The sequence below is a fragment of the Biomphalaria glabrata genome, chromosome 18 (assembly GCF_947242115.1).
Source record: "Biomphalaria glabrata chromosome 18, xgBioGlab47.1, whole genome shotgun sequence".
Lineage (NCBI taxonomy): Eukaryota > Metazoa > Mollusca > Gastropoda > Planorbidae > Biomphalaria > Biomphalaria glabrata.
This window is the reverse complement of record NC_074728.1, coordinates 3,487,181-3,513,677: the sequence shown is the minus strand read 5'-3', so window position 1 is coordinate 3,513,677 and position 26,497 is coordinate 3,487,181. Positions and strand designations below refer to the sequence as shown.

At 37.4% G+C, this 26,497-nt stretch overlaps 2 protein-coding genes across 3 annotated transcripts; both read right to left on the bottom strand.

Annotated features, from left to right (window-relative positions):
- Positions 1-243: 243 nt before the first annotated feature.
- On the bottom strand, positions 244-8,830 carry LOC129921598 (uncharacterized). Of its 2 annotated transcripts, none has more exons than XM_056016760.1 (4): positions 8,681-8,830; positions 4,800-5,431; positions 3,453-3,560; positions 244-2,648 (listed from the first exon to the last, which is right to left on the bottom strand). In XM_056016760.1, exons 2-4 carry the CDS (start codon positions 5,311-5,313, stop codon positions 1,600-1,602), a joined length of 1,671 nt encoding a protein of 556 aa, XP_055872735.1. In that variant the 5' UTR covers positions 5,314-5,431; positions 8,681-8,830; the 3' UTR covers positions 244-1,599. The 2 variants fall into 2 exon arrangements, with proteins under 2 accessions (XP_055872735.1, XP_055872736.1); XM_056016761.1 differs by having other exon boundaries at positions 4,800-5,424.
- A 5,237-nt stretch (positions 8,831-14,067) lies between these two features.
- On the bottom strand, positions 14,068-15,135 carry LOC129924007 (uncharacterized). Its single transcript, XM_056017593.1, has one exon. It carries the CDS (start codon positions 15,133-15,135, stop codon positions 14,068-14,070), a length of 1,068 nt encoding a protein of 355 aa, XP_055873568.1.
- Positions 15,136-26,497: the final 11,362 nt, after the last annotated feature.

Sequence of the window (26,497 nt, the reverse complement as noted above, 5' to 3'; positions counted from 1 at the left end):
CAATGCGTCTTTTTAATTCTCTGTCTTGAGATTTCATTTACCTTTTCATAATATTGCCTCTGAAACTCTCGCCATCATGTTTTCTTGTACCCTCTCTGTCAATATCTCAAACTTCTCTCTTTTTTTCTATCTTTCTCTGTTTCTCTCTCTCTTTATCTCTTTCTGTGTCTGCCTCTCTCTTAGAAATGTACTACAGCACTCTAAGTAGCAAATAATAAGTAAGCGTACGTGTATGTAATGTGATCATCTTTGAAGAAACAAATTAAATATATACATTATGTACACACATTTCAACACACTGTATTATACACTACACATCTACTTGATCTATCGACGTTAGTAAGGAGAAAATGAAAAATTATCAATAACAATGTAATGTTAACTTTGAATGAAATAAAAAAAAAACATTAACAGATGGAATGCCTGATTGGCACTTTTTTTTTGACTGCTTTGAGAATGTTAACATTATCTATGTTTAATCCTCTACTCTCATTCTCTGAAGTGGAAAAAACCTCACATTTTCTGTCTTTTAACAAGCAACTTATAAGAGGTGTTGGTCTCGTGCTTAAATGACATTTATCTTTCCCTTTGTTTGTTGGACCGCAAATGGCACCACACAAGATCTGCAGTCCGTCCCTCCCCATTTCCCTCTGTTTTTTTGCCTGGGACAGAATCTCCGTCAATGGCAGGACCGTCCATTCTTTTATGTTGTTTGTCTGCCTCTTCTTCTTTTTTCCTGGTACAGTTCCGTGAGGGAAGGTCTTTGCGAGCCCTGAGGACTTTGTAATATGGCCAAAGTGTGTGTTTTTTTTTCGCGTTTTTCAACAGTAGCTAGCAGGTCATCTTGCGGTCTGATCGCTGTATTAATTATGTCTTTAATCCAGGGGTTCTCACACTGTGGTCGCGACCCCCTTGGGGGTCGATTGACGATTTGCCAGGGGTCGCCAAAGACCATCGAAAAAATGGATTGTTTTTTGTCTATTCTTCTATTGCTGTGTGTGTTTGCGGGGGGGGGGGGGCGGCAGAGTGGGGGATTTTAAAAGGGTCGCCGAGCATAAAAGGTGGAGAACCGCTGCTTTAATCTCTTCGTTTGTGATGCGGTCTTTGCATGTGACTAAGTACGTTATAGGACATGAGTAATTAGTAATGAGCAATGGATCAAAACCTAATCTTATAATAAAGAAGTAAAGAGAAGGTAACTTTTATTAATAATGAAAATCCGCAAATATTTTTTTTTTCTTTTATCGTTAAGCCTTTATTTGCTAGCGTCACCCCATTGTTATTCATATTAGTTAGTATTATCTCATCTCAACAGAATGCGACAACACATGTACCGGAAGCTTAAAATAGGAACCAGTGAAATCTGCCCATGTGGAGTGTCACCAGAGAAAGCCGACCACGTCCTCCAAAACTGCTCTCTTTACCAAGAGGCCCGTATAAGACACTGGCCCCCAAAACACCCCAATAGAAAGAAAACTATATGGAGAGCTCCCTGATTTGGAAACCACTGCGCAGTTCATCTCAGGTATTGGTCTAGTCATCTGAACGCTCCAACATAACAATGAGAACGAAGAAGAAGATCTCATCTAGCGCTAATCGCTATTGTTTTTCTACTATATTAACAGCCGTTTTATCCTCTTTGCTACAAGATCTTTCTAGAACTTGTTGCAACATGCACTCCAGGTTACACCTTTTGTCTATGTTTCTAGTCCTACTACGCTCAGATTTCCTCTCTTTTTCAGATCTGAGTAAGGCCTCTTCCACCTTCTCAACTCTGCTCTGGCATTTTTCTACAGTTGCTGTAATCATTTCTTGACACTGTTTGAACGTTTGCTCTACCTCTCGGAACCTAGTGTCTACATGTCTAGCCTGATCCACCTCGGAAGTGATCACGTTTTCAAATCTGTTTAAGGCCTCTGCCATTTTATCTTCTCTGCTGTGACATTGTCTATGGCATTGTTTTACAGACTTTAAAATCGTTTCTTGAAATTGTTTCAATGTTAGCTGTACCTCTCCGAACCTGGTATCCAGATGTCTGCTCCGATTGAGCCCCGAAGTCATCTCTTCTTCAAAACTGCTTAGGACCTCCACCACTTTATCTTCCTTGCTATGACATTGGTCTACATACTCCATAAGCCTTTCCTGAATTTGTTCCAATTCTCCCACGCGTTCGCTAAGATTTTCATTCATATTACACAAAAATTTGTCCAATGCTTTTGTCGTATTTTTAAACTCTGTTAATTGGCAGGCAAAGGTGCAAGTATTCTTATAAAGAAATTTATTAGTGCTTGACATTTCTTTAGAAATGTCATCCAATTTATTTAATGCCTGTGCCAATTTGGCGTTCTGTTTTTTGAAATGGTTTGTATTTAGAGGCAATTCATGTGTCAGCTCTGTATTTAAGTCAGCTAAACTTTCTTTCAAGTAGGCCAGCTTATCTATTATATCTTTTGTTTTTAATTCCAATGTTGGCATTAGGCGTTCATTTTTGGCGAAAGTCTCGTTTAGAAGAGTTTTAGCCTTTGTCATGTCATCTATAGAACTCTTAATTAGCGTTTCAATTGTTTCCTTTGTAACTCCTTGTTCCTTCAAGAAACTATGGAGACACCCTTGGAAATTGTCTTGAATCTTTTTCCCATCAGAACTGTCTGAAATAGTAAATACATTTTATCATAATTTGAATTTATATCAGTAAAGTATTTAAACATGTTATTGAATGCATTTACTTTTATACTCTGATGGGGTCGTAAGGTTGTATTTTTTTAATTTAGTCACACTTCAAGAGAAAGACAAACGGAGGCGACTAAAAGTCTTAATGGTAACTGCTAAAGATGGCAAAATGTCTTCAAAATTATTGGGTAATATATTGTTGTTCAGGAGAACTGAATATCAATCAATGGTACATTATAATGCATTCCAGAGGCTGACAGACAAAAAAATCTCAATATTTCAAATCTCTCTCCGGTTATATCTAAAGTTAAAGACAAAACATTTCAATCACTACCATTTACCTTTAAAAAAAAGTCCCTAAACCTATATATCTTTGAAACATGTGCAGATTCATTTTTTTTTAAATCTGTCTGTTTTAGTCGTTGGCATAGTCCCTTATGGTTACTAACACTTAACAATAATCTCAACATTGGCAAGAATGTAAAGGCCCTTAAAAGCCAATTTGCGGTATTTAGATATTGTAATTGCCTTTTATTTACGATTTAAAGTATTACCTCAATGTAGATAATATGCATAGTATATGTATAATACACTTTATACTATATTTAAAGATCATTTATTTTTAAAAGTACACACTTTACCAAGTTGTATACATATAAAAAATATACATTAATTTTTAAACGTAAAAGTACTTTAAAGTGTGAGACATTTTTATTCTAGTTTCAGAATTCGCATAAATGTTATGGGTATAGAGGTATTATTATTAATCCGTTAGTCCTTACCCTCTGTAGAAACAGCTTCAAGTTTCGTCTTAAACGAATCAGAAAAATCTTCGTTGGGTGCTACACAGTATTCATTCTCCTCCGATGCACTTTCTTTGGGGCGATGATCTATGACATAAAGATATATTTCGTTAGACCTGCTGACGCAATAACAAAAGCTATTTTACCTTTTACCTATCCCTTAGTCTGTTGGACAGTTGGGGCACCAGGCAAGACTTTTCGACCGTCTTTCTCCATTCCTCCCTTTTTTTTTTTTTTGCCTTGTTTAGAACCTCTCTCAATGGCAGGCCCTTCCATTCTTTAATGTTGTCCTCCCATCGCTTTTTCTGTCTGCCTCTTCTTCTTTTCCTGGCACTGTTCCCTGAAGGAAGGTCTTTACGAGACCAGTAGATCTTGTAATGTGGCCATAGGTTTTAAGCTTTGGTCTTTTTACAATAGTTAGCAGGTCATCATGGGCTCCGATCGCTATTTACATAAACAAAAAATACAACAACAAAGCTTATGTTAAGTAAAATTGTATCAATTAGTTTTGGATCAGTGTGTGATTAAATTTCCATACATCTGGGCGATTAGAAATATTTTACCAATCTTTTTTGTTTAGCACATTGGCATGCTTTTAGTTTCTCCATGCTATATGATCCTATCACTTGTCCGGACCAGTTGGAAAAGAAATGCATTTTAATAAGCAAAACGTGTTCACTCAAGACTCAAGCCTTCTCACGGGAACTAATTCAACTTAAACCACAAAATCTGTCAAGTGCGATCTCTTTACCTTGTTCAATGCCCAACAAAATAATTAATTACCAATGTTAATTGACGCATTGGTTATTAGCGGCCCCCGTAAGGGACAAAAGCCGCTATTAGGTTTGTGCAAAATGTCCGTCTGTCCGTCTGTCCGTCTGTCACACTCAGATCTCGAAAACTAGAAGAGATATGAAAAATATTATTTCATCATTAAATGCGGCTTGAAAAGTTTAGGTCTTTAAGTTTCGCCAAGTATAAGAAACAATTGAAAAAAAGTTTCAACTTAATTCGAGATTGGGTGTGGTAGAAATAACGTGTTCCAACTTTTTAAACAGTCAGACAGAGTGAGTTGATATAAGCTTTGTTTAAAACATATAAACTGGAATACTTAAAAGAAACATTTAGTAAGTATACATTGGAAGAGCGTGACTGTAGAAAGAGAAACATGAGAGTGATTGGGTTTCCAAAACAAATACAACACATTCTGATCGACAGTTTGTAATGTACGATTCCAATTTTGCCAAGCTCGGTCTCCTTTTAAGAGACCCCGGTCCCTCCTCATCCTTATATCCGGCCCTTGTCAATGCTATCAATTAAACTTACCTTTATTTTGATTAGAAAGTACGGGTTCTCGGTAGGCATCCTTCGCACTAGAAGACTCTAATGTCTGCGGGTTCAAAGGTGACAATAACACTTGATTCACAGCTGTTTGAACACAACCAGGCCTCAATTTCAAGCCCTTTTCAGGTTGTTTCAACTCTTCCGTTGTATTTCTCTCCTCAAAACCGCTAACATTCTCTTTAGAGAAGGCTGAGATTGACAAACGTAATGGCTGACCATCTGCTGAATCGTCAGGGTCCTCTTCCTTCGCTGTTTCGTTTTCCATGCCTGCGATGGTGTTGCCTGCAACCATCACCGTGTGCCCCATTTTCTGTGTTACACAAAACGGCTCTAGGCTTGAACATCTCCCCGCAGGGACTTCAGATTCTGAAGATTTAGTTATTGAGGCTATAGTACTGAAAATTTCTTGAACTTTATCGACATTGTGGTCGATTGTATCTAAAATCTTAAATACATTGTCCAACTTTTCCGTGATTGCCATGTTTACATTATCCATGATTTACGGAAACTTTTTCTTTGAAGCTGGCACGGTATATGTGTGTATGATTTTCAATATTCAATTTTAGTCTATTCTCACCCTTTGGGTCATATCTTGATTCATTTACATCTGAGGACTTAGAAAACAGCCATTTCAAAATTTATTAAGAAATACATAAAAAATACTTTTAATAAAAAGCTTATATGAAGTGTAGTTGTATCAATTAGTTTGGATTAGTCATGTATTTAAATTTGTAATAGATCTAGACTAACAATAATATATCTGTGCGATTAGAAATATATTTTTTTTCCATTTGTTTTTCTTTAGCGCAATTTCATGGTTTTGGCGTTATCAATACCAGTTGTCAGATACAAGAAATAGTTATACACAAAATTCAGTTTGATCCTAGATTGTTAGTTCGAAGAATAATGTGTACAGTAATTTTTACCAGACAGACAGATAGAGTTATTTGATAGACGTTTTGTAAAAAGACATACTTCTTTTGCTTTATAAATCTAATCGTAACGGCTTTTTCTTTCCACAAGATAGCTATGTAGTTAAAGACAAGTTAAAAGTACCAGTATTTTCTTGTTTCCCAAATCGAAGCTTATGTATATTTTGTCAAGCAGTCCTGTAAGTGTAAACATATAAAAACACCAATAAGTTACCCGAGCAAATAATACCACTATTAAAAATTAAGAATACTTGTTCAAACTGGTTTGCAGGGAATGGGATGTATGTTAATATCATGTCCCAAGTAGAGGTTTGACCTTTCACAATTTGTATGTTAATATCGTGCCCCAAGTAGAGGTCTGACCTTTCATACTTTGTATGTTAATATCATGTCCCAAGTAGAGGTTTGACCTTTCACAATTTGTATGTTAATATCATGTCCCAAGTAGAGGTCTGACCTTTCATACTTTGTATGTTAATATCATGTCCCAAGTAGAGGTCTGACCTTTCATACTTTGTATGTTAATATCATGTCCCAAGTAGAGGTCTGATCTTTTATACTTTGTATGTTAATATCATGTCCCAAGTGGAGGTCTGACCTTTCATACTTTGTATGTTAATATCGTGTCCCAAGTAGAGGTCTGACCTTTCACACTTTGTATGTTAATATCTTGTCCCAAGAAGAGGTCTGACCTTCATACTTTGTATGTTAATATCGTGTCCCAAGTAGAGGTCTGACCTTTCATACTTTGTATGTTAATATCGTGTCCCAAGTAGAGGTCTGACCTTTCACACTTTGTATGTTAATATCTTGTCCCAAGAAGAGGTCTGACCTTCATACTTTGTATGTTAATATCGTGTCCCAAGTAGAGGTCTGACCTTTCATACTTTGTATGTTAATATCATGTCCCAAGTAAAGGTCTAATCTTTCACACTTTGTATGTTAATATCTTGTCCCAAGTAGAGGTCTGACCTTCATACTTTGTATGTTAATATCGTGTCCCAAGTAGAGGTCTGACCTTTCATACTTTGTATGTTAATATCATGTCCCAAGTAGAGGTCTAACCTTTCACACTTTGTATGTTAATATCTTGTCCCAAGTAGAGGTCTGACCTTCATACTTTGTATGTTAATATCGTGTCCCAAGTAGAGGTCTGACCTTTCATACTTTGTGTGTTAATATCGTGTCCCAAGTAGAGGTCTGATCTTTCATACTTTGTATGTTAATATCGTGTCCCAAGTAGAGGTCTGACCTTTCATACTTTGTATGTTAATATCATGTCCCAAGTAGAGGTCTGACATTTCATACTTTGTATGTTAATATCATGTCCCAAGTAGAGGTCTGACCTTTCACACTTTGTATGTTAATATCATGTCCCAAGTAGAGGTCTGACCTTTCATACTTTGTATGTTAATATCATGTCCCAAGTAGAGGTCTGACCTTTCATACTTTATATGTTAATATCATGTCCCAAGTAGAGGTCTGACCTTTCATACTTTGTATGTTAATATCATGTCCCAAGTAGAGGTCTGACCTTTCATACTTTGTATGTTAATATCGTGTCCCAAGTAGAGGTCTGAGCTTTCATACTTTGTATGTTAATATCATGTCCCAAGTGGAGGTCTGACCTTTCATACTTTGTATGTTAATATCGTGTCCCAAGTAGAGGTCTGACCTTTCATACTTTGTATGTAAATATCATGTCCCAAGTAGAGGTCGGACCTTCATACTATGTGAATATCATGTTCCAAGTGGAATCTGAACTTTCATACTTTGTGTGTTAATATCATGTTCCAAGTAGAGGTCGGACCTTCATACTTTGTATGTTAATATCATGTCCCAAGTAGAGGTCTGACCTTTCATACTTTGTATGTTAATATCATGTCCCAAGTAGAGGTCTGACCTTTTATGCTTTGTATGTTAATATCACATCCCAAGTAGAGGTATGACCTTTCATACCTAGTATGTTAATATCATGTCCCAAGTAGAGGTCTGACCTTTCATACTTTGTATGTTAATATCATGTCCCAGGTAGAGGTCTGACCTTCAGAATTAAGGATCATAACATCCCAATACAAATCTGACACAGGATGACGAAGGTTTGCGGTGGGAAGGGTTTGCATTCGAGACTTTCAAGACCTCACATCTAGAGACACGACCAGGCAGCCATCCATAGTTCACACTATGTCCATAAATCGATGCGACTAATCATTTATTGCATGTATATTTATGTTTTGTGTTTTAACATCATTTACAAACATTTTGACTTTTGCAAGCTTGTTTTTTTTTAGATGCACATGAAAAACATAAAGAAATACTTTTTGTATAGAAGCATTTAAAAAAAAAAAAAGAGGGATTACCTGAATTCGAACTTGTGGCTCACACATCCTGGGGGCGACGTGCTAACCACTCTACTAGTAAAGTACTATTAACAAGAGAAGATTGTTTAGATACATGTTGTTTGTTTCAATTTAGTGCGGGAATCTATAAATGAAACTAATTCAACTTACACCACTATTTCAGTAAGGTACAATATCTTTCCCTTGTTCTAGATACCAAACAAAATAAGTATTATTTTCAGCTTGATTCGATATTGGTTTCCGGAGAAATAACATTAAATATGGTAGTTTGTACAAACTTTTTACCAGACAGTCAGAGTGAGTTGATATAATCTTTGTAAAATTATTTTGGTCTAGATCTGATGCCTAGTGGAATGTGTGGATGAGTGATTTTTACTACCTACCATTGGGACTTTGAGTTCGAGTCCAGGCATATGTTGTGGTTGATGAAATCTTAAGGGCAACAAGGAAAGCTTCCCTACAAAAGAGATTGGACCTTAGCGTGCTGAGCATTCTATAAAGATGCTCTGATCAGTAGTAAATTTTTTGAAAACAGGAAGATTGACTTAAAGACAAAGACTTCAGCTTTTACCTTATGTTTAAATTAGCATCAAGAAATTGAGTACCATGTTATCCATAGCCTAATGGACTGCATCGAAATGAATCCAGTCGTTCAAATTTTCTTTCAAAATGATTTAGATTCCTGTTTTCCTTTATTTAACACAAAGAAAGATAAACAAAGACACTCTTAAGGTACACACACACACACACACACACACACACACACACTCATAGGTATTTCCCAACGCCACGTATTCAGATCAATAGGTTGTATGGCTCAGTAAGACGCTATTGATTAATTTCTCGATCACATTATCTGTCATAATAACCCAAGTGTTGAGGGTTTAGCCCAAGCTAAACTGCTTGAATTGGGGTTATGGAACGGTCAAGGCAGCACGGAAACACTTCATAGTGTGTCGTCTCTAAGGTCCTGGGTTTGCATCCTCTGGCATCAAGCTGCAAGGAAAACGTCTGGTAACTTCTCTTGTCTTATAAATTTACAGACGTTCCTTCAAAAGATAAGATAATTACGGCTGTCGCCACCTCAAATGTGGTGCCACACATTGTAATCCCCAGCATCCCTATTTAGTGACCTAACTCATGACCTTCATTGTTTAAGGTTGAATCAACCCAACCTTCACATAACCTTATACTGAGAGTAGTCAAACTGAGTCTATAATGGAATAATGATCTAGGTAGTCGATATTTCAGTTTAAAAGTAAGCAGTCACTCTGTAAGCTACCCTCTCAGTGATAAGACGGTTAGTGTCAAAGACAGTTGTCAGTCTAAAAGTTACTCTATAAAAGACTGGTGATAGCGTCTGTTTCTATTGTATGTTTAAATGTCATATCATTCTATTTAATGTATATAGATTACATGGATTTATATTTTACTATATCAAGCTATGTAATTTGGTGTCTTTAAATATATGGATATGGAAATACCATCGTATTATACAAAGAGTTGCTCAATAATTTATAGTAAATGTCTGAATGTTTGATACGTTATATAAGTTATATCATACGATCATCCATCCTGATGAAGACTACAAACACAACAAAAAGTATTAAGATAAACATTTTTTTTAAACAAAGCTTTTATTAAGCCTATTAGGACAAATAACGTCAACTAACTTTTACCAGACAGACAGAGTGAGTTGATAAAAGCTTTGTAAACATAAAACACAAACCCAATAGTCACACCTATAAATAAAGTGGTGACCACGTCCTACGTATATCCATGTGTTCTAGCAGTCGTCCTTGACCTTCCGGGACGCCACCATTTGTAAGCCTCCGTGCACTAAGGCTCCGTACTGGGACTACTCCCTTACAGCATGGTCCAGGCGGCGCCTTCGACGGAGGTCACGGTCCAGGTATCTGGCGGGGTTCTGTAAGGTTCTGCTTGTCTCCGTACAGAGCGAGACCCCCACATGCAACAGTTGGACGCCACCTGATGGGTGACTTGTGAACACTGCGACGTTAGTCTCAGCAGTTGCTTCGTTATTGTTCAAGGTCGAGTCGCTGAGGTGGACAACGGTAGTCAAACTGAATTTCCATTAAGTCGAACCAGCAAAATTATCTTATCTCACTTTCACCATCCCCCTAGTCCAGAGGTTCTCAAACTGTGGTACGCGGAGCCCCAGATGTCCGCGAGACAATCAAAGTTGGTTCACAGAAAACAATTACTAAATTAAAATAAGGTATTGGATAAAAGCCAGTTCATCCGATCGAACAATTATCTTATCTTATCTTATATAATACAGACTAATAATCAACTCACCTATCATTACTGTTTTATAGGACTACTACGTACTACTACAATGTCGACCTAAACTAAAGATTCGAGGACATTCTTCAATTTGATATTCCCGACTAGGTATTGAATCCTTTTGAGCGTGGACAAACTCCAGATCCCAATCACAGATGAGTCCATAATACAGAAGTAACTTATTCAAATATTCACAACCGTGTAACCTAAAACAATGTTTAATCAAGGAGACTACAAATTCCAAAAAAAAGTTTACTCATCTCTATTCCGGAGGCAAAGTTCTTGCATGTCTTATGCAGAGGATAGACTCTCATTCAATGGCAGGCCTGTCCATTTTTTATGTCGTCTTCCCATTGCTTTCTCTGTTTGCCTCTTCTTCTTTTTCCTGGGACTGTTCCCTGGCGGAAGATCTTTGCGGACCCTGATGACTTTGTTATATGGCCATGAAGTTTTAATTTGAGTTTTTTTTTTCAGAAGTGTGCAAGGTTATTGTGAGGCTCATTTACTGTTGGGGGTCCTGCTTCTATTCTTCTCCGGTAATTCTGCAGGATTTCAAGGGGCAGCCATCTTTGTTATTGTTTAGACTGTAATCTTGTATCTTGGGTTTTCTCTCAGATTTGGGTTTTTGTTTGTTTTTATTTTTTAAACTAAATAATATGCTAGATCTAGCTATACTGGTATCATCTAGTCCTAATAAGTCTATTAATTAGACTCATAATCTAACTCCTAGAACTAGACTAATTATTATATTAATATGACAAGGTTCTTAAAGGTCTATTAAACTGTGCTGATATTTATTGTAGGCCTAGTTAAATTTAGATTCTCTATATCAGAATAATTCAAAATAGATATAGATTCTAGACAATATTTAACAATTAAAAAGAAGACAGAACAATAAGAAATGTATTGTATTGACACCAAGTCAAAATTAAAAGAAAAAATAGCATTCCTTTGAAAACACAGAAGTAATGTTAATTCTTGGTATTTTTTAAGACGCTATGTTGGGATTTCTTCGGAACATAAACAATAACAAAATAGTACAAAGATGGCTGCCCCTTGAACTCCTGCAGAATTACCTCTTCTCCTTTGTGATGCGTTCCTTGTAGATGGTAATTAATTACAGCATTTCAATGCCTTGGCTTGGGTCCTCCTCTCTAGATCTGCAGCCAGCGTGCTAGATTCGCAAGCAAAGTATTGCAGATGTTTCTGTGTGAGTGTGTCACTTATTGTGTCTTATAAATAATTAAATTTTATCCTATTTTGTGTGATTCATAGATCTGTCGGGAGGGGGGTGAATAGAGTAAAATAATGTTTGGTGTTTTATATGTCACCGCTGTGTTTGTTGGGGCAGTTTTAATTATACAATTTCACTCGATCTGAGTTGTGTTTATTCAACATCAAAAAGTAGCATGGACGCCCTCTCCCCAATCATGGCCACGCAAGTGTTCAATTAGTATGCTAGGCACTGTAATGAAGAGTGTGTGTATATGTTTCTATGGTGACGGTGGAAAGAGGTTAGCGATTGGTTGTGAATGATGCAACATAGGTGGCATTGTCGTCATTTGGTCTTTGTTTGGGGAGACGACTCCAGAACGTAATACTGAAAGGTTGTGTTATTGTAAAGAGTTGGATTCTGTTCAAATCACTAATTAATATTATTACTAAAGTTTGCTACATTTCGCTTGGCGCTTCCACGCTGTTGTCTTATGAAGATAATTTAAACGGAGGTAACTCTCAAATAACGAAACCCAATAACACAGGCGAAACGCTAACAATCTAAGTTAGTCGACGCTGATAGCAAAAGTCGGACAACAAGTTTAATAATAACAAAGAGAACCGTCTAATGTTTGTCAAGCTAAATCTCTACGTTCATAAAAACTGCCTCTCTCTAAAGCCGTCAAAAATAATTTGTTTACATTTCGCTATTCTTTCTCAAATCCAAGTCCTGTGTTTACTAGTCGCGTCATTGTCAAAACTTTCCCTTTTCTATGAAACAAATAATCGTATAATAACAAGTTACTTTTATTTAGTATTGTTCACAAGGAAGTTATTCAAGCTATTTCAAGTTGAATCAGGTAAGATATATTAGTTTAGTTGTCTACCAGCAGTTTGGTGCTAGAAGTCGACAAGCGGCAATAACAAGCCTATCTTTCTAAAACATACATAGCATTACATATAGACACACACACAAGTAAGCGACATCCTCTCTATCACACACATCTCTTATTGAAACAGTCCAAACATTTAAAAAAAAAAAAAACAGAAGTAGATAATGTATCGAATTGGTTAAACCGTTAATCCTACATTTATTGGAACAGTAAACTTTTAAAAGTAGTACACAAACGAATAATTACAATTCCACTATTTACTGTCACAATACGTGCTGACATAAGCGTAACAAAATAGACTGTGGCATGTTACGTCTCGACAGACTCTCTTTTCCGTTTGCAACTTCTTGTTTGACTGACGAGGCCCATCATTTGTACACAGCTAGTCGGAGGTTAAGCATCTATAATCCCAAGGCAACAAAATAATAAGCTTAGAATAAATAAGAAAATACTCCTGTATCAATCATTATATGTCATACACTATAATTGCTACTGCAATGTATCGTATACAACAAATCTTTTAAAAGATATTATACAACAGACGAATATTCACACGTCAGTAGAGTAACACCCTTAGTAGAATCACAAAATTTAGAGACACTTCAGGACAGAAGAATAAAAAGTAAAGTAGTAATAATTCATAAAACACTAAACCATAATTTATACATACAAAAATAAAACCTTATAAAATACTCAGAAAGAAACAAAGATAAATGTCACAATGAGAGTATATTTCTTGTTGTTAGGACACATTCATACAAATGCTTCTTCTTCCTTAGTGCCAATATAGAATGGAATGGGTTGCCTGAATCAGCCAGGAAAACCAACGACTTGGCTGAGTTTAAGTCACTGATTAACCTGCAGGGCTAGGTTAACTCATGAAATGCCCAGGACGCAAATATCTTTTCTTTCGAAGTAACGTCTGTAAATCCATAAGATAAGATAATCTAAGATAAGATGACTAATCTTGCTTGGCCCATGAGTTTTTAGTGAGTAGAGATCAATTTTGAGGAGAAAGAGAAGGAAGGAATGGAAGAAGAGTATATTTTAATAACATAGTTAAAGGGTCGCTTGAAATGAGCTACAGAGAATTGTCCCAAATGGTCCCAGGAACCATGTATTTCATCCCTTGCCGTCGTGAGAGAGGTTGGCTCTACATAGCTGTAATCTTCAACTCTAAGGAAAATCCTAAAAATGTAACCAAAAAAAATATATAAAAAAAATGACTAACCGCCGTTATTATTCCCTACCCAATGTCAGGTACCCATTAGAGCTGGTTGGACTAAGAGGTGCCCAAAGATCCAGAAATTAAAATCCCAGTATTCACCAGGAATCGAACCCGGGACTCCCGGTTCGGAAGCCAAGCGCTTTACGGCTCAACCACCTGTCTTTAAACAAAGAATATTAATATTAGTCCTTCTCTTACCCACTGTTTCAGAAAGATGAAGAAACTTTGAAGAAAGATTCCAGAAATATTTTCTTTGAAATATTTATGACTTACTTAACCCCCCCCCCCCTAAAAAAAAATTAAATAAAAAAATCTTTAGGATCTTCGTCGAATTATTTTCAGAAAAATGTCCAACAGCTTCCCATCTGAGGTGATGTAGACCAGTAGATTGCTGGACGCATTTAGGGCGTAAAAAAGATTCAGTAACTGATTTCGTACAAACACCTGCATCTGAGTTTCCATCGGGCAAAAGTACAAGATGAACGAGACAGCCACGTGCGTGACGGTGAAAATGAGACACGTCAGCATAAGGGTCCGGGTCGTTCGCCGCGACCACGTGATTTTCGTCCCCGACGACGTTAGGGCTTTCCTTTTCAATAACGCCATCTTTATTTTTATGGATAAGACCCCGCATCCTAAAATAATGATCGTCAACGGAATCCAAGATATCAAAGTATCAATTACATACTGTTCCAGCATTGTCACCAGCTCCATATTTTCTTGAACTATCTTCCCGACACCGAAATAGACGTACGATACCGTGCCTACAGTCCTAGCTTCGATCCTGTTCCACGCGCAGTAGAACAGCGTCCATGGAAACCAAAGCAAAAATGATAATAGTACTACAATCAGCGTTCGTTTGGCTGTGATTAAAGATTTAAACGTCATTGGCTTAAACACCGCCAGAAGTCTGTCCAGCGTGATCAGAATCGGAATCAGGGTATTCACGTAGCGACCCCAGTATCCGATGCAGAGAAAAATTGGCACGGAAACGGCGAGGAAATAATTGGCAGCGTCAGTGTACTGAAATCCACAGAGTATTGGGTACCGTTTGTTTGGCCCGTAATACAGCACAATGAGACCGTAGTTCATGGTGATAAAGAGGCACATGCTGTCCGCGATGACTAGGCCGAAGAGAAGAATGCTGGACGGCTTGTGGAGGCCGCTGCGTCGAAGAATTTCCAGGCTCAACATGTTGGCGACGAAGCCGAGAATGGAAATTCCGGGATTGACAAAGCACCACATGGCGTATACGAACATGTATTGTAGATAGGAGTCGGAGATAAATCGACATAAAAGATAATAGTACACTTGGTTTGTGGTGGTCGTTGAAGTTGTGGTCAGCAGGATACCCGCTGGACGTGACTGAGAGACATTCTCCATCATTGACTTTACTGGGAAATCTCAAACTTGATGATTCAATGTTTCTTTTTGAGACTCTTTAAACAGTTAATGATTAAAGACTCCGACTAAAATTGGCCGCCTCGATCATACTAACAAATTTAGTCGTTAGTGTGTCATATTGGAATAGATGTGCTTATATAACAGCTTTTATAATTGAGCATATCCAGCAGCAGACATAATTTAACATTTGGAAAAACTACTAACAACTACAAGGACAAAAAGATTAAGAGTTTTGTATTTAAGTTGCTTGAAATCTTGAAATCAAGATAATATTTAAATAGCTAAAAAAAAAATTGATGTGAAAAGTACTCCTTTAAGACCTTCAGATTTATAGAGCAGATTATATAACGGTCATCAGTTATTATGCCCGATGATTAACGAGGATGTCATGTGTCCAGCTCAACGACAAACTGGCTTTTCTTTCCTCAACTAATGTCAGGTATTTATAAGGAGTGGGTGAGACGCCCTAAAAATTATTGAGATTTAAACCCGGGACCCCTCCTTTCAGAAGCCAAGCGCTTAACCAGTCAGCCATCAATTGGTTTAACTATACGGTGCGGTGGCTGAGTGGTAAAGCGCTTGGCTTTCGAACCGAAGTCGAATCTTGGAGAAGACTGGGATTTTTAATTTCGGTATCTCTAGGGCGCCTCTGAGTCTACCCAGGTCTAATGGGAACATACATTAGTTGATGAAAAGTAAAGGCGGTTGGTCGTTTTGCTGGCCACACAGCACCCTCGTTAACAGTTGGCCACAGAAACAGATTGAGCTTTACATCATCAGCCCCACAGATTGCCTGGTCTCCAATCACACCCTACATTGTTTTACTAAGCAAATAGATTGAAATAAACATGAACTTGACTTTGTTAACTCTTTGCCACTGGAGGTAGGTCTGAACTAGTTCCCAGACATGAACACTTACTGCTAGTAAGTTTAACTTCAGACCAGGAATAAACAGACAATTGTAACCACACAAACAAAGACACATACACATTATTTCTCCCCCACACACAGAAAACTACACACTCACCCCATTATCACTTGCATAAACTCTTTTACACTTTCACCCAATGTGAAACACACACACACTAAACACTCGAACACAAGAGTCCTCTTGCCTCTTCTCCTTCTGTCGCTCTCTCGTACTCTTTTTTTCTTTCTCTCGCTGGCTCTCCATTCTTCTGGGTCTCTTTGTCTCTCGCTCTCTTTCTCTTCGTCTCTCGCTCTCTTTCTCTTTGTCTCTCGCGCTCTTTCTCTTTGTCTCTCGCTCTCTTTCTCTTTGTCTCTCACTCTCTTTCTCTTTGTCTCTCGCTCTTTCTCTTTGTCTCTCGCTCTTTCTCTTTGTCTCTCACTCTCTTTCTCTTTGTCTCTCGCTCTTTCTCTTTGTCTCTCGCTCTCTCTCTCCACTTTCTCTCCGTCTCGCTATATCCTTCCTTTCCGCACAATTTTGACTTATTGCCCCACACACACCCCGCACACTATTCCACACATGCACCTATAACTAAAACACTTTAACGCAGCAAATACACACACACATGCACATTACAGGTGTTTTTTTTATCACACACACAAACAGACATCTTTTATTACAAAACGTAACATTTCCAAACATTTGGGCCTCAAACAAATACAAATCTAAAGTGAAGTAACACTAGATGTATACTGTCATAAAACAAAGTTAGTCCTGGACTGTTTCTCCTCACAAAACAGTTAATCGCGTCTCTATTTCTAATGCAATATCAAATTTTAAATAAAGAATCACTAGCACAGAACACGTGGGCATGTATCTTATAAGAAACCGCCATCTTTCGCTAGCGTCCCGCCACTTACATTCTTGTGGCCCGCGGCGTGGTACTTGCACTCAAGTCATCGGGATAAGGGTTCGATACAACGATTTAGTGTTTTAGCGAAAGTTACAAATACAACGAAAAAAAAAAGTGTAATTATGTAATTAGGTCACGACCCAATCATGAGATGTTTAAAAATATTTTTAGGACGTCAAAATGTGTGTGTGTACGTGTGTACATGCGCGTGCCCCTATCCACATATCGGTGTGTGTCCCGATGAGGGGGCAAACTTTTGCATGCGATTATGAGGTTAAAGCCAAATTTAGAATAATTCAAATAAAAGACTGCAAGAAAAATAAAATCTAACCCCAAAGTAATCTGACTGTTAACAGAACGTTGAGGTTGTTCGAAGCGAAGCGAACAAATTATCCACGGTGATAGTAATACATCCAGGGGGAGATGTGGTAGGGGAGAGCTTATGGTGCACTTAATTTAAATGCCGGTATTCATTGCAAATGTTAGCTTGTTTCGTTAAACTCTAAAATTAAGTCATTAAATGAATTATTCATTTATCTATTATAATGGTATGTTTTTAAATAGCGTATTCGTTATATTTCTGTATTATAAAGAACTGTATACCTTGAGGTACATATTTTTTGTCACCATAGTGAAAGGTCACGTTGATATTAGTAACAGGAAAGGGGGTTAGGGTGGATGGAATCCATTTACCTGTTTACTAATATATAGTTTGTCCATCGTGGTTCGATGATGACCACTTTTGTCATCTAAGGTAGCTGGGGGCTTTGCACTGGGGCTTCTGCGCCTCCTCATCTGGGTGGTGAGACCTATGTGACGCCGGAATATTTGGTGGTAGCAGGTAATTCCAGCTGGAGCTGGTTTTATTGGCCCGTAATGAGTGAAGACGTTCAAACAATCTGTATGTAAGTTTGAAACTAGAATTGCGCAGGATGGACTAGAATCACTAGACATTTACCTTTAAGCAGATCAAGAGAAAAAATAATATCAGATTCTTATTAAAAGTTGATGACACATTAGACACTATAGTGTGGATACGTAAATGGTGATATTTCTCTTAATTTATTATTTTGATTCATCAAAGAATAATTAATTGAATGCATAAAACATGCATAAATACAATCTCATGTACACACGCATACATATGCATCAAACACGGTGGCGTTGCAGGGGGTTTGGGGGCCCTGAGGGCTTGGCCTCTCTGGGGGCCTCTGCATTTTATATTCTACATCATGACATGAAATAATGGCGTAATATTTGATATGTAATTTAGGCCTAAACAAAATAATTTCAAACACTCATTTGCCCCCCCCCCTCAAATGGGGGCCCGGGGGATTTTAAAATTCTCCCACATCTCCCCACCATAGCTGCACTGCTTGCCAAGCCCGTTCAAAGAGGTAACATATCTACTGTTAAAAAAAACAACATGGGCCTTATATATTTCTGTATTTTAATTTATTTATTTCTGATGTGTAAGTCCTCGGTACTATCAAGACCAGTGGTTCTCAACCTTTTATGTTCGGCGACCCCTTTTAACAATCCCCCACTCTCCCGCGACCCCCACCCCCACATACATACAGCAATAGAAGAGTAGACAATAACAATCCATATTTTCGATGGTCTTAGGCGACCCCTGGCAAATGGTCAATCGACCCCCAAAGGGGTCGTGATTTATAGATTTAGAACCCCTAATCAAGTCCACTCGTTTATTATGTGTGAACACTGTAACGAGCTATTGGTCTAAACTGGTTACAGGCGTGGCAGGTCAGTGCTTAGGTCTACTATAAGGATATGTCTCTGTATCACAAGGGAAGGACGGAGCAGAGGAGTTTTCCGGCGTACCGGGTCATAGTTGCCCAGAAAAAAACGTCCTACTCTATCAAGGGAATCGCCTCTAAAAAGTAAAGGTTGGCTGTGAGCGTAAGTACACATAGCACTGACACATCTGCATTGATAAGTAATAAAGATAGACAGAGATTGATTGACTATTTTAATTGCTTTATTAATTGAGATAGGTAGATAGATAGATAGATAGATAGATAGATAGATAGATAGATAGATAGATAGATAGATAGATAGATAGATAGATAGATAGATAGATAGATAGATATAACTGTATCTCTCGTAAAACAGAAATATAGCAGCAAAATGCTTTAATAAGCATGTAATTACAAAACACCAGGGCCACTAAGAGGACTGGCCTTGTCTACTGACTTCAAGAAACTGCTGTACTTGAACCTGATAGACTAGTTTCTGGATACACTGGTAATTGTTAAGTTGAAGTGTGTATCCGTAGGCAAATAAATATGAAAATCGATGGTACTAGTTCTAGTTTTAATGTAAAAAGTGGCCATGTCTTTAAGATAGTTCCAATGACTTATAAACTATTAAGATGGTCTTGGAGGTAGCATTCGCAATCTGTTTGATTACAATCTGTTTGTTTACAATCTGTTTGATTACAATGTTTGATTGCAATCTGTTTCATACTGTTTGATTACAATCTGTTTGATTACAATCTGTTTCATACTGTTTGATTACAATCTGTTTGATTACAATCTGTTTCATACAGTTTGATTACAATCTGTTTCATACTGTTTGATTACAATCTGTTTGATTACAATCTGTTTCATACTGTTTGATTACAATCTGTTTCATACTGTTTGATTACAATCTGTTTCATACTGTTTGATTACAATCTGTTTCATACTGTTTGATTACAATCTGTTTGATTACAATCTGTTTCATACTGTTTGATTACAATCTGTTTGATTACAATCTGTCTGAATCTGTTTAATCACAATCTGTTTGATTACAATCTGTTTGATTACAATCTGTTTGATTACAATCTGTTTCATACTGTTTGATTACAATCTGTTTGATTACAATCTGTTTGATTACAATCTGTTTGATTACAATCTGTTTGATTACAATCTGTTTGATTACAATCTGTTTCATACTGTTTGATTACAATCTGTTTGATTACAATCTGTTTGATTACAATCTGTTTGATTACAATCTGTTTGATTACAATCTGTTTCATACTGTTTGATCACAATCTGTTTGGTTACAATTTGTTTGATTACAATCTGTTTGATCCCAATCTGTTTGGTTACAATTTGTTTGATTACAATCTGTTTGATAACGATATGTTTGATTACAGTCTGTTTGATTACAATCTGTTTGATTACAATCTGTTTGATAACGATATGTTTGATTACAGTCTGTTTGATTACAATCTGTTTGATTACAATCTGTTTGATTACAATCTGTTTGATTACAATCTGTTTGAATCTGTTTGATCACAATCTGTTTGGTTACAATTTGTTTGATTACAATCTGTTTGGTTACAATTTGTTTGATTACAGTCTGTTTGATTACAATCTGTTTGGTTACAATTTGTTTGATTGCAATCTGTTTGAATCTGTTTGATTACAATCTGTTTGATTACAATCTGTTTGATTGCAATCTGTTTAAATCTGTTTGATTACAATCTGTTTGGTTACAATTTGTTTGATTACAATCTGTTTGATTACAATCTGTTTGATAACGATATGTTTGATTACAATCTGTTTGAATCTGTTTGATTACAATCTGTTTGATTACAATCTGTTTGATTACAATCTGTTTGATTACAATCTGTTTGATTACACTCTGTTTGATTACAATCTGTTTGATTACAATCTGTTTGATTACAATCATCTGTTAAAATCTGTTTGATTTCGATATGTTACATTACATCCAGATTACTGAGGGGGGAGCGATCAGTATTTCTTGTGCTTATCGCGAGTTGCCCATACTTGATGACTTTCGGGATACCTTCATTCACCATGCAGCAAGCATAACCATTTTAACGCAAGCGGCGTTGTCGAAAGATGCTAAAAATGCTGGGAAGATCCGTTCGAGCGAGTATCTCAGTGCTAAACCTTCTTTCTGGCCAGGGGGATTTTCAGGATCTGTGGGAGGCGGCGCCAGTGAAATTAATTTAATGTTCTCTCTTCGCGTACTTAGTTTGTGATTCGATTACGTACAGTGGCCTGCTCAAGATACATTTATTTTAAACCACCATTTTTTGGTCTTGGTGGTAAGCTTCCGTTTTTCCCAAACGAACTTGTCACGTGCCACAAAGTCTAAAACAATCGTCTGCTATAGCAGAAGTGAGCCATTAAAGTTTCAGTAAGTGCAAACTGCAGTAGGCCAAAAGGCAGAAGTTTGGGCATTAGGGGACATTGTTTGACATGTATTATAAGTTATTCTTATCTTTTCTTATGTTATAAAATATAGACGCTACTTCAAAAAATAAAATGATTACACCCTACGCATCATGCATCTAGTCATGCATGTTAATTAATGACTTTAATTCTGCCAAGTCACTAGTTTTCCTGGCTGGCTCAGCTTTAACCATTGTTTCGGACTGTTTCCGAAAATGTTTTGAAATGAAAGTCACATGAGATGTTTATGCGAGATTCACTAGGCAAAAGATTGATTAGTTGTTGGTACCACTGCTTGCTATGAGGATCTCAGTCACCAGCGAGAAGGGAGAGGCTGAGGACTCTACTCTGTCCTGCAAGAACATTGGGTTCAGAATGTAGTCATTTTCTTTTAAATTCACTTGTCTGTCTTCAGTTACTTGGACTGTTTTATTTTATTTTTTTTTTGTTAAAAGACAGAAAAAAAAATTTCTTATAGCGTATGCTAGGACCAACTCGTAGAGTTCTTCTTTCTACCCAATACCATTATGTACTTATCATGGAACGAGTTGCCTGAATCAGCCCCCCCAAAAAACAACAATTAAAAAAAAAACACTGACTTAGTTTTAGTATCTTATTAACATGCTCGGCTAGATAAAAAACGAGATACGCATTGGATGTAATTAGTTGTTTTTTTCCAAGAAACGTCTGTAGTAACATAAGATAGTATAAACAAAAACTAGCTGATAGAAAATTATTTTTAACAACAATTTTGTAGACCACACAAAGACATAAACGAAACTATAGCCGCCTACAATGCAAAGTTTATATGGATGTAAATATATAAACAGTGATATACAACCTTCTGCCCGCAAGCTACATCCAGCCCATGACGAGTATTATACCCTCCCTCAATACATGCCCGCAAGAATTTCGATAGGTTCAAACAAAAAATAGATGGAAGAACAAGCATTCTATCGGTCCGTAAGACACGGGTCAATTATTGTATAAAGTGCCGAATCCGAAACTCCATTGGTAACAAACCATGCTGAGAATTACGGAAGAGGAAGCGGGCAGAGAGTTTTAAGGTCGCCTTGCCCCCGTACAAGGCCACCCTAATGCCGCACATGGACCAGTTATCTCTCTCTCTCGTATCCTTGTCCCGATTGTCCTTTATTCAGAACGCGACATTTGTCAAGAATGTGGTCTACTGTCTCTACGTCCCCGACGCAATGGCGGCACCGTGTGTCGTAGTTTTCCCTAAACCGTTCAAAGTACGCGCCTATTGGACAGTGTCCGACAGATTTTTAAAACAATGTTGTGGCTTTCGGAGGTTTCCTTTTTTTTGCTTGATGTTAATTAATATTTGGACAGTACAGAATAGCGGAGGCTTGGGTAATCATGATTTATAAATAAATTGTAATTAATATGTGCTAACAATTAGATCTAATTTTTAAATACTTTTTACCCCACAGTGATTCGTAAGCTTTCACCATCAACTGAATGATCTCTGATTTGCAGTTGAAATTAAACCTTGACTTTGCCCAAAGTGCAATTCAGATCAAAAGTATTTTGAATCCCCACGGAAGCTGCCAAAGTGTTTACTGTTGCTCTGCGTAGCAAATGATTCTGGGTCCCATTGTTTTCTACAAGTATGTGTCGAGGCTACATTGTCGTTAAGCTAGAACTATTTACGCTGCCAAGACCTCACTGTGGCGCCAAGATATCGCCATACTACCAAGACCTCGCTATGCTGCCAACTCTGGTCGCTCTCCTTTCACTGAAGGAGAGCAAACTAGTTTACGTCATTTGCATACGACATTTGCATAGCTCCATCATCGCGCCAAGATCAAGGTCACAGGGGTCACAATATGTGAGCTGCTCTTGGCCGTTGATGTAGCATCTGACTTACTTCTGGCTGAATCCCTTTGAATCTTGGTGGAGCATATGGCTACAACAGTACTTCGCAATAAGACTCTGTTAAGGACCGTTGCCCTCAGTTGGGTCAGCCCATCCTGCCTGCTATCTTTGCGTCTTGGTCTATCAATCTCCTTCATGCTTGATTTGGTCTCCCAGCCTTTCTTTTTCCTATTGGGTTTCAGTCCAGAGCGTGTCTTGCAATGCTGTCTGCTGTTCTTCGAGTTGTGAGCCTAATCTAGAACCATTTATGTCGCTTGATTTCTTTGTTCTATTTGTTTGTAAACGCTTGCGGGATATAAAAGAACAAAGCAAAAAACAAAAAACAAAGAGTAAACAACAGAGAGTTGCGATTATCTTGTGATTATCTTATGAAAAAAACGCAAAATTGTAATTTTACAACTGACCTAAATCTCAGAAAACGTAACATATTTGTGGTATGTCCTAACCCACAAAGATACATGTGTGCTTTGATTACCTTAAAAAAAAAGATTTCAAATCAAGTATGGCAGATCTTCAGTTTCTTCTAACTGAAGAGGTGATAATGATCTGCTATTGGACTAGTTAAGGCGTTTGTTGTATAAGCTATTGTAACTTGTAAGTGTGAGTTTTGTTTAGCATGTGTGAGTGTGTGGGAAAATGTGTGTTCGTGTTTGTGATGTTATTGTGCTAGTATTTATAATGCAATGTGTGTATATTTGTGATGCTATGTAAGTGTGCGATAACTGTCAGCATGTGCGTCATGGTATGTATTAAGCTTTTGTGATATTATGTGGGAATGTGTCTGTGATGTAGTGTGTAAATGTGTGCGATGTAATATGTGAATGTGTGTGATGTAATGTGTGAATGTGTGTGTGAATGTGTGTGATGTAATGTGTGTGATGTAATGTGTGTGATGTAATGTGTGTGATGTAATGTGTGAATGTGTGTGTGTGAATGAGTGTGATGTAATGTGTGAATGTGTGTGTGAGTGTGAATGTGTGTGATGTAATGTGTGAATGTGTGTGATGTAATGTGTGAATGTGTGTGACGTAATGTGTGAATATCTGTGATGTAATGTGTGAATGTGTGTGATGTTACTAGTGAATGTGTGTGTGTGATGCAATGTGTGAATATGTGTGTGATGTTATGTGTGGTGTGCGTTGATCTGATGGCTGTGATAGCATCAACATCTTTTTCTAATGGTATTGTGTGCTTCAAATATGTAGGATCTGAGACTATAAGAGAATTGGGGAGGGGGAAAGAATAGTAGAGGGAGAGAAAGAGAAAGAAGACAGAGGGAGAAAGTGAGAAGAGAAAGAAATTGAGAAGAGAAAGAGAAAGTGAGGAGAGAAAGATGGGGAGAAGAAATTGACAGAGAACAACGTTTGGAGAGAAAGAGGAGAAAGAGAAGAGATAGAGAAAGTGAGAAGAGAAAGAGTGTGAATCAGAGTTTGACAAATGAAAAGAGGGACTGTGCAAATCGCTGTGCTTTTATCTTTTTCTAATTAGTCTTTTTGGCATCAGAATTCTTTTAAATTATTTTTTTTTATTTCTAGATCTGCTGACATAATAGAATTCCTTTGTAAAGCATTTGTGCTTCAGAAGTAGATCGATTCACCGCTTAATAGTTTCTATTGAAACAAATGTATTTTGTATCTTGTGGCTTTGTTTTTTAAGTCTTTGTCCAAGAGACAAAAAATATTATCAGATAATTGTAAAAAAATTACAAATAAAGATGACTAATTCTATTTTTGTTACGATATACTTTTAAAGTTTGTCTTTTTATTTTTGTTTTTCCACTATCAAATCCGACCGTTTTTAAAGAAGATATTAAAGAAACACCAATGCCTGAGCCACTTTGATAGATAATAATTGGATTGTAGAAACACAAAATGGAGTCGTCTCGTGGAAACCGTGGACAGATCGAGCGATACAAATATGAAGGGCTCACAACTTTTACATAAATAGTTGACATGACCTCTCCACAAAATGTGACATCAACGCAGTAGAGGGCTAAAGAGAAAAAAATCTTATCTAACTCACGTGATGGACAAATCAGGAATAATACAAGAAAAGACCTGCTAACCTCTGTTGAAAAAAAGCAAACTTATACTCTAGAACTTAATCACAGGGTCCTCACAGGGCTCGCAAAGAACTTCCTTCAGGGAACAGTACCAGGAAAAAGAAGAGGAGGCAGACAGAGAAGGCGATGACAATGTAAAAGAATGAACAAGGCTTGTCAATGAATGAAATTCTAAGGCAACAAAACAGAAAGGAAAAGAGAAAGGCTGTCAATGGATCTCGTGTAGTGCCCCAACGGTTCAACAAACTATGGGATACGTCAAGATGAAGGTATGATTGGTTACTAATGATTTAGCAAGAAAAAAAGTAAAAACCTTAAAGAAAAAGGAAAGTTCATTAAAAAAAGTAATAATAAACAAAATACTGCAATCTTGTTATTTTGTTTAGTTATATCAGTTGCCAATGGTAACTGTGTTGTTATGGTGGTGCGTTGGATTTGTTAGGCGCTCCACACTGTCTCATGCAGATAAGTCAAACGGAGGTAACTCTCAAATCACGAAATCAAATAACACAGGCGAGAGGCCAACACGGCATAGTCGACGCTGACAGCGAATGTCGAACAAGTTTAATAATAGCAAAGTGAACCGTCGAATGTTATATAAGCTAAATCTCTACGTCAGTTAATAAAGCCGACCTAACTGTATGGCTGCATAAAGTCTTCTGTGTTTACATCCTGACAAACCTAGTCTTGTCTTTACTAGTCGGGTCATTGTCTCTAAGTTATAAACCTGTCCCTTTTTATGAAACAAATAACTTTTCGCGTTTAATTTCTAATCGCCTTCTAATAAGTTGTAACCCCAGACAGATAGCTCAATTAAACTGTAACACCCCAGACAGATAGATCAATAACACTGTAACACCCCAGACAGATAGCTCAATGACACTGTAACACCCCAGACAGATAGCTCAATGACACTGTAGCACCCCAGACAGATAGCTCAATAAAACTGTAACACCCCAGACAGATAGCTCAATGACACTGTAACACCCCAGACAGATAGCTCAATGACACTGTAACACCCCAGACAGATAGCTCAATGACACTGTAACACCCCAGACAGATAGCTCAATGACACTGTAACACCCCAGACAGATAGCTCAATGACACTGTAACACCCCAGACAGATAGCTCAATGACACTGTAACACCCCAGACAGATAGCTCAATAACACTGTAGCACCCCAGACAGATAGCTCAATAACACTGTAACACCCCAGACAGATAGCTCAATAACACTGTAGCACCCCAGACAGATAGCTCAATAACACTGTAACACCCCAGACAGATAGCTCAATAACACTGTAACACCCCAGACAGATAGCTCAATAAAACTGTAGCACCCCAGACAGATAG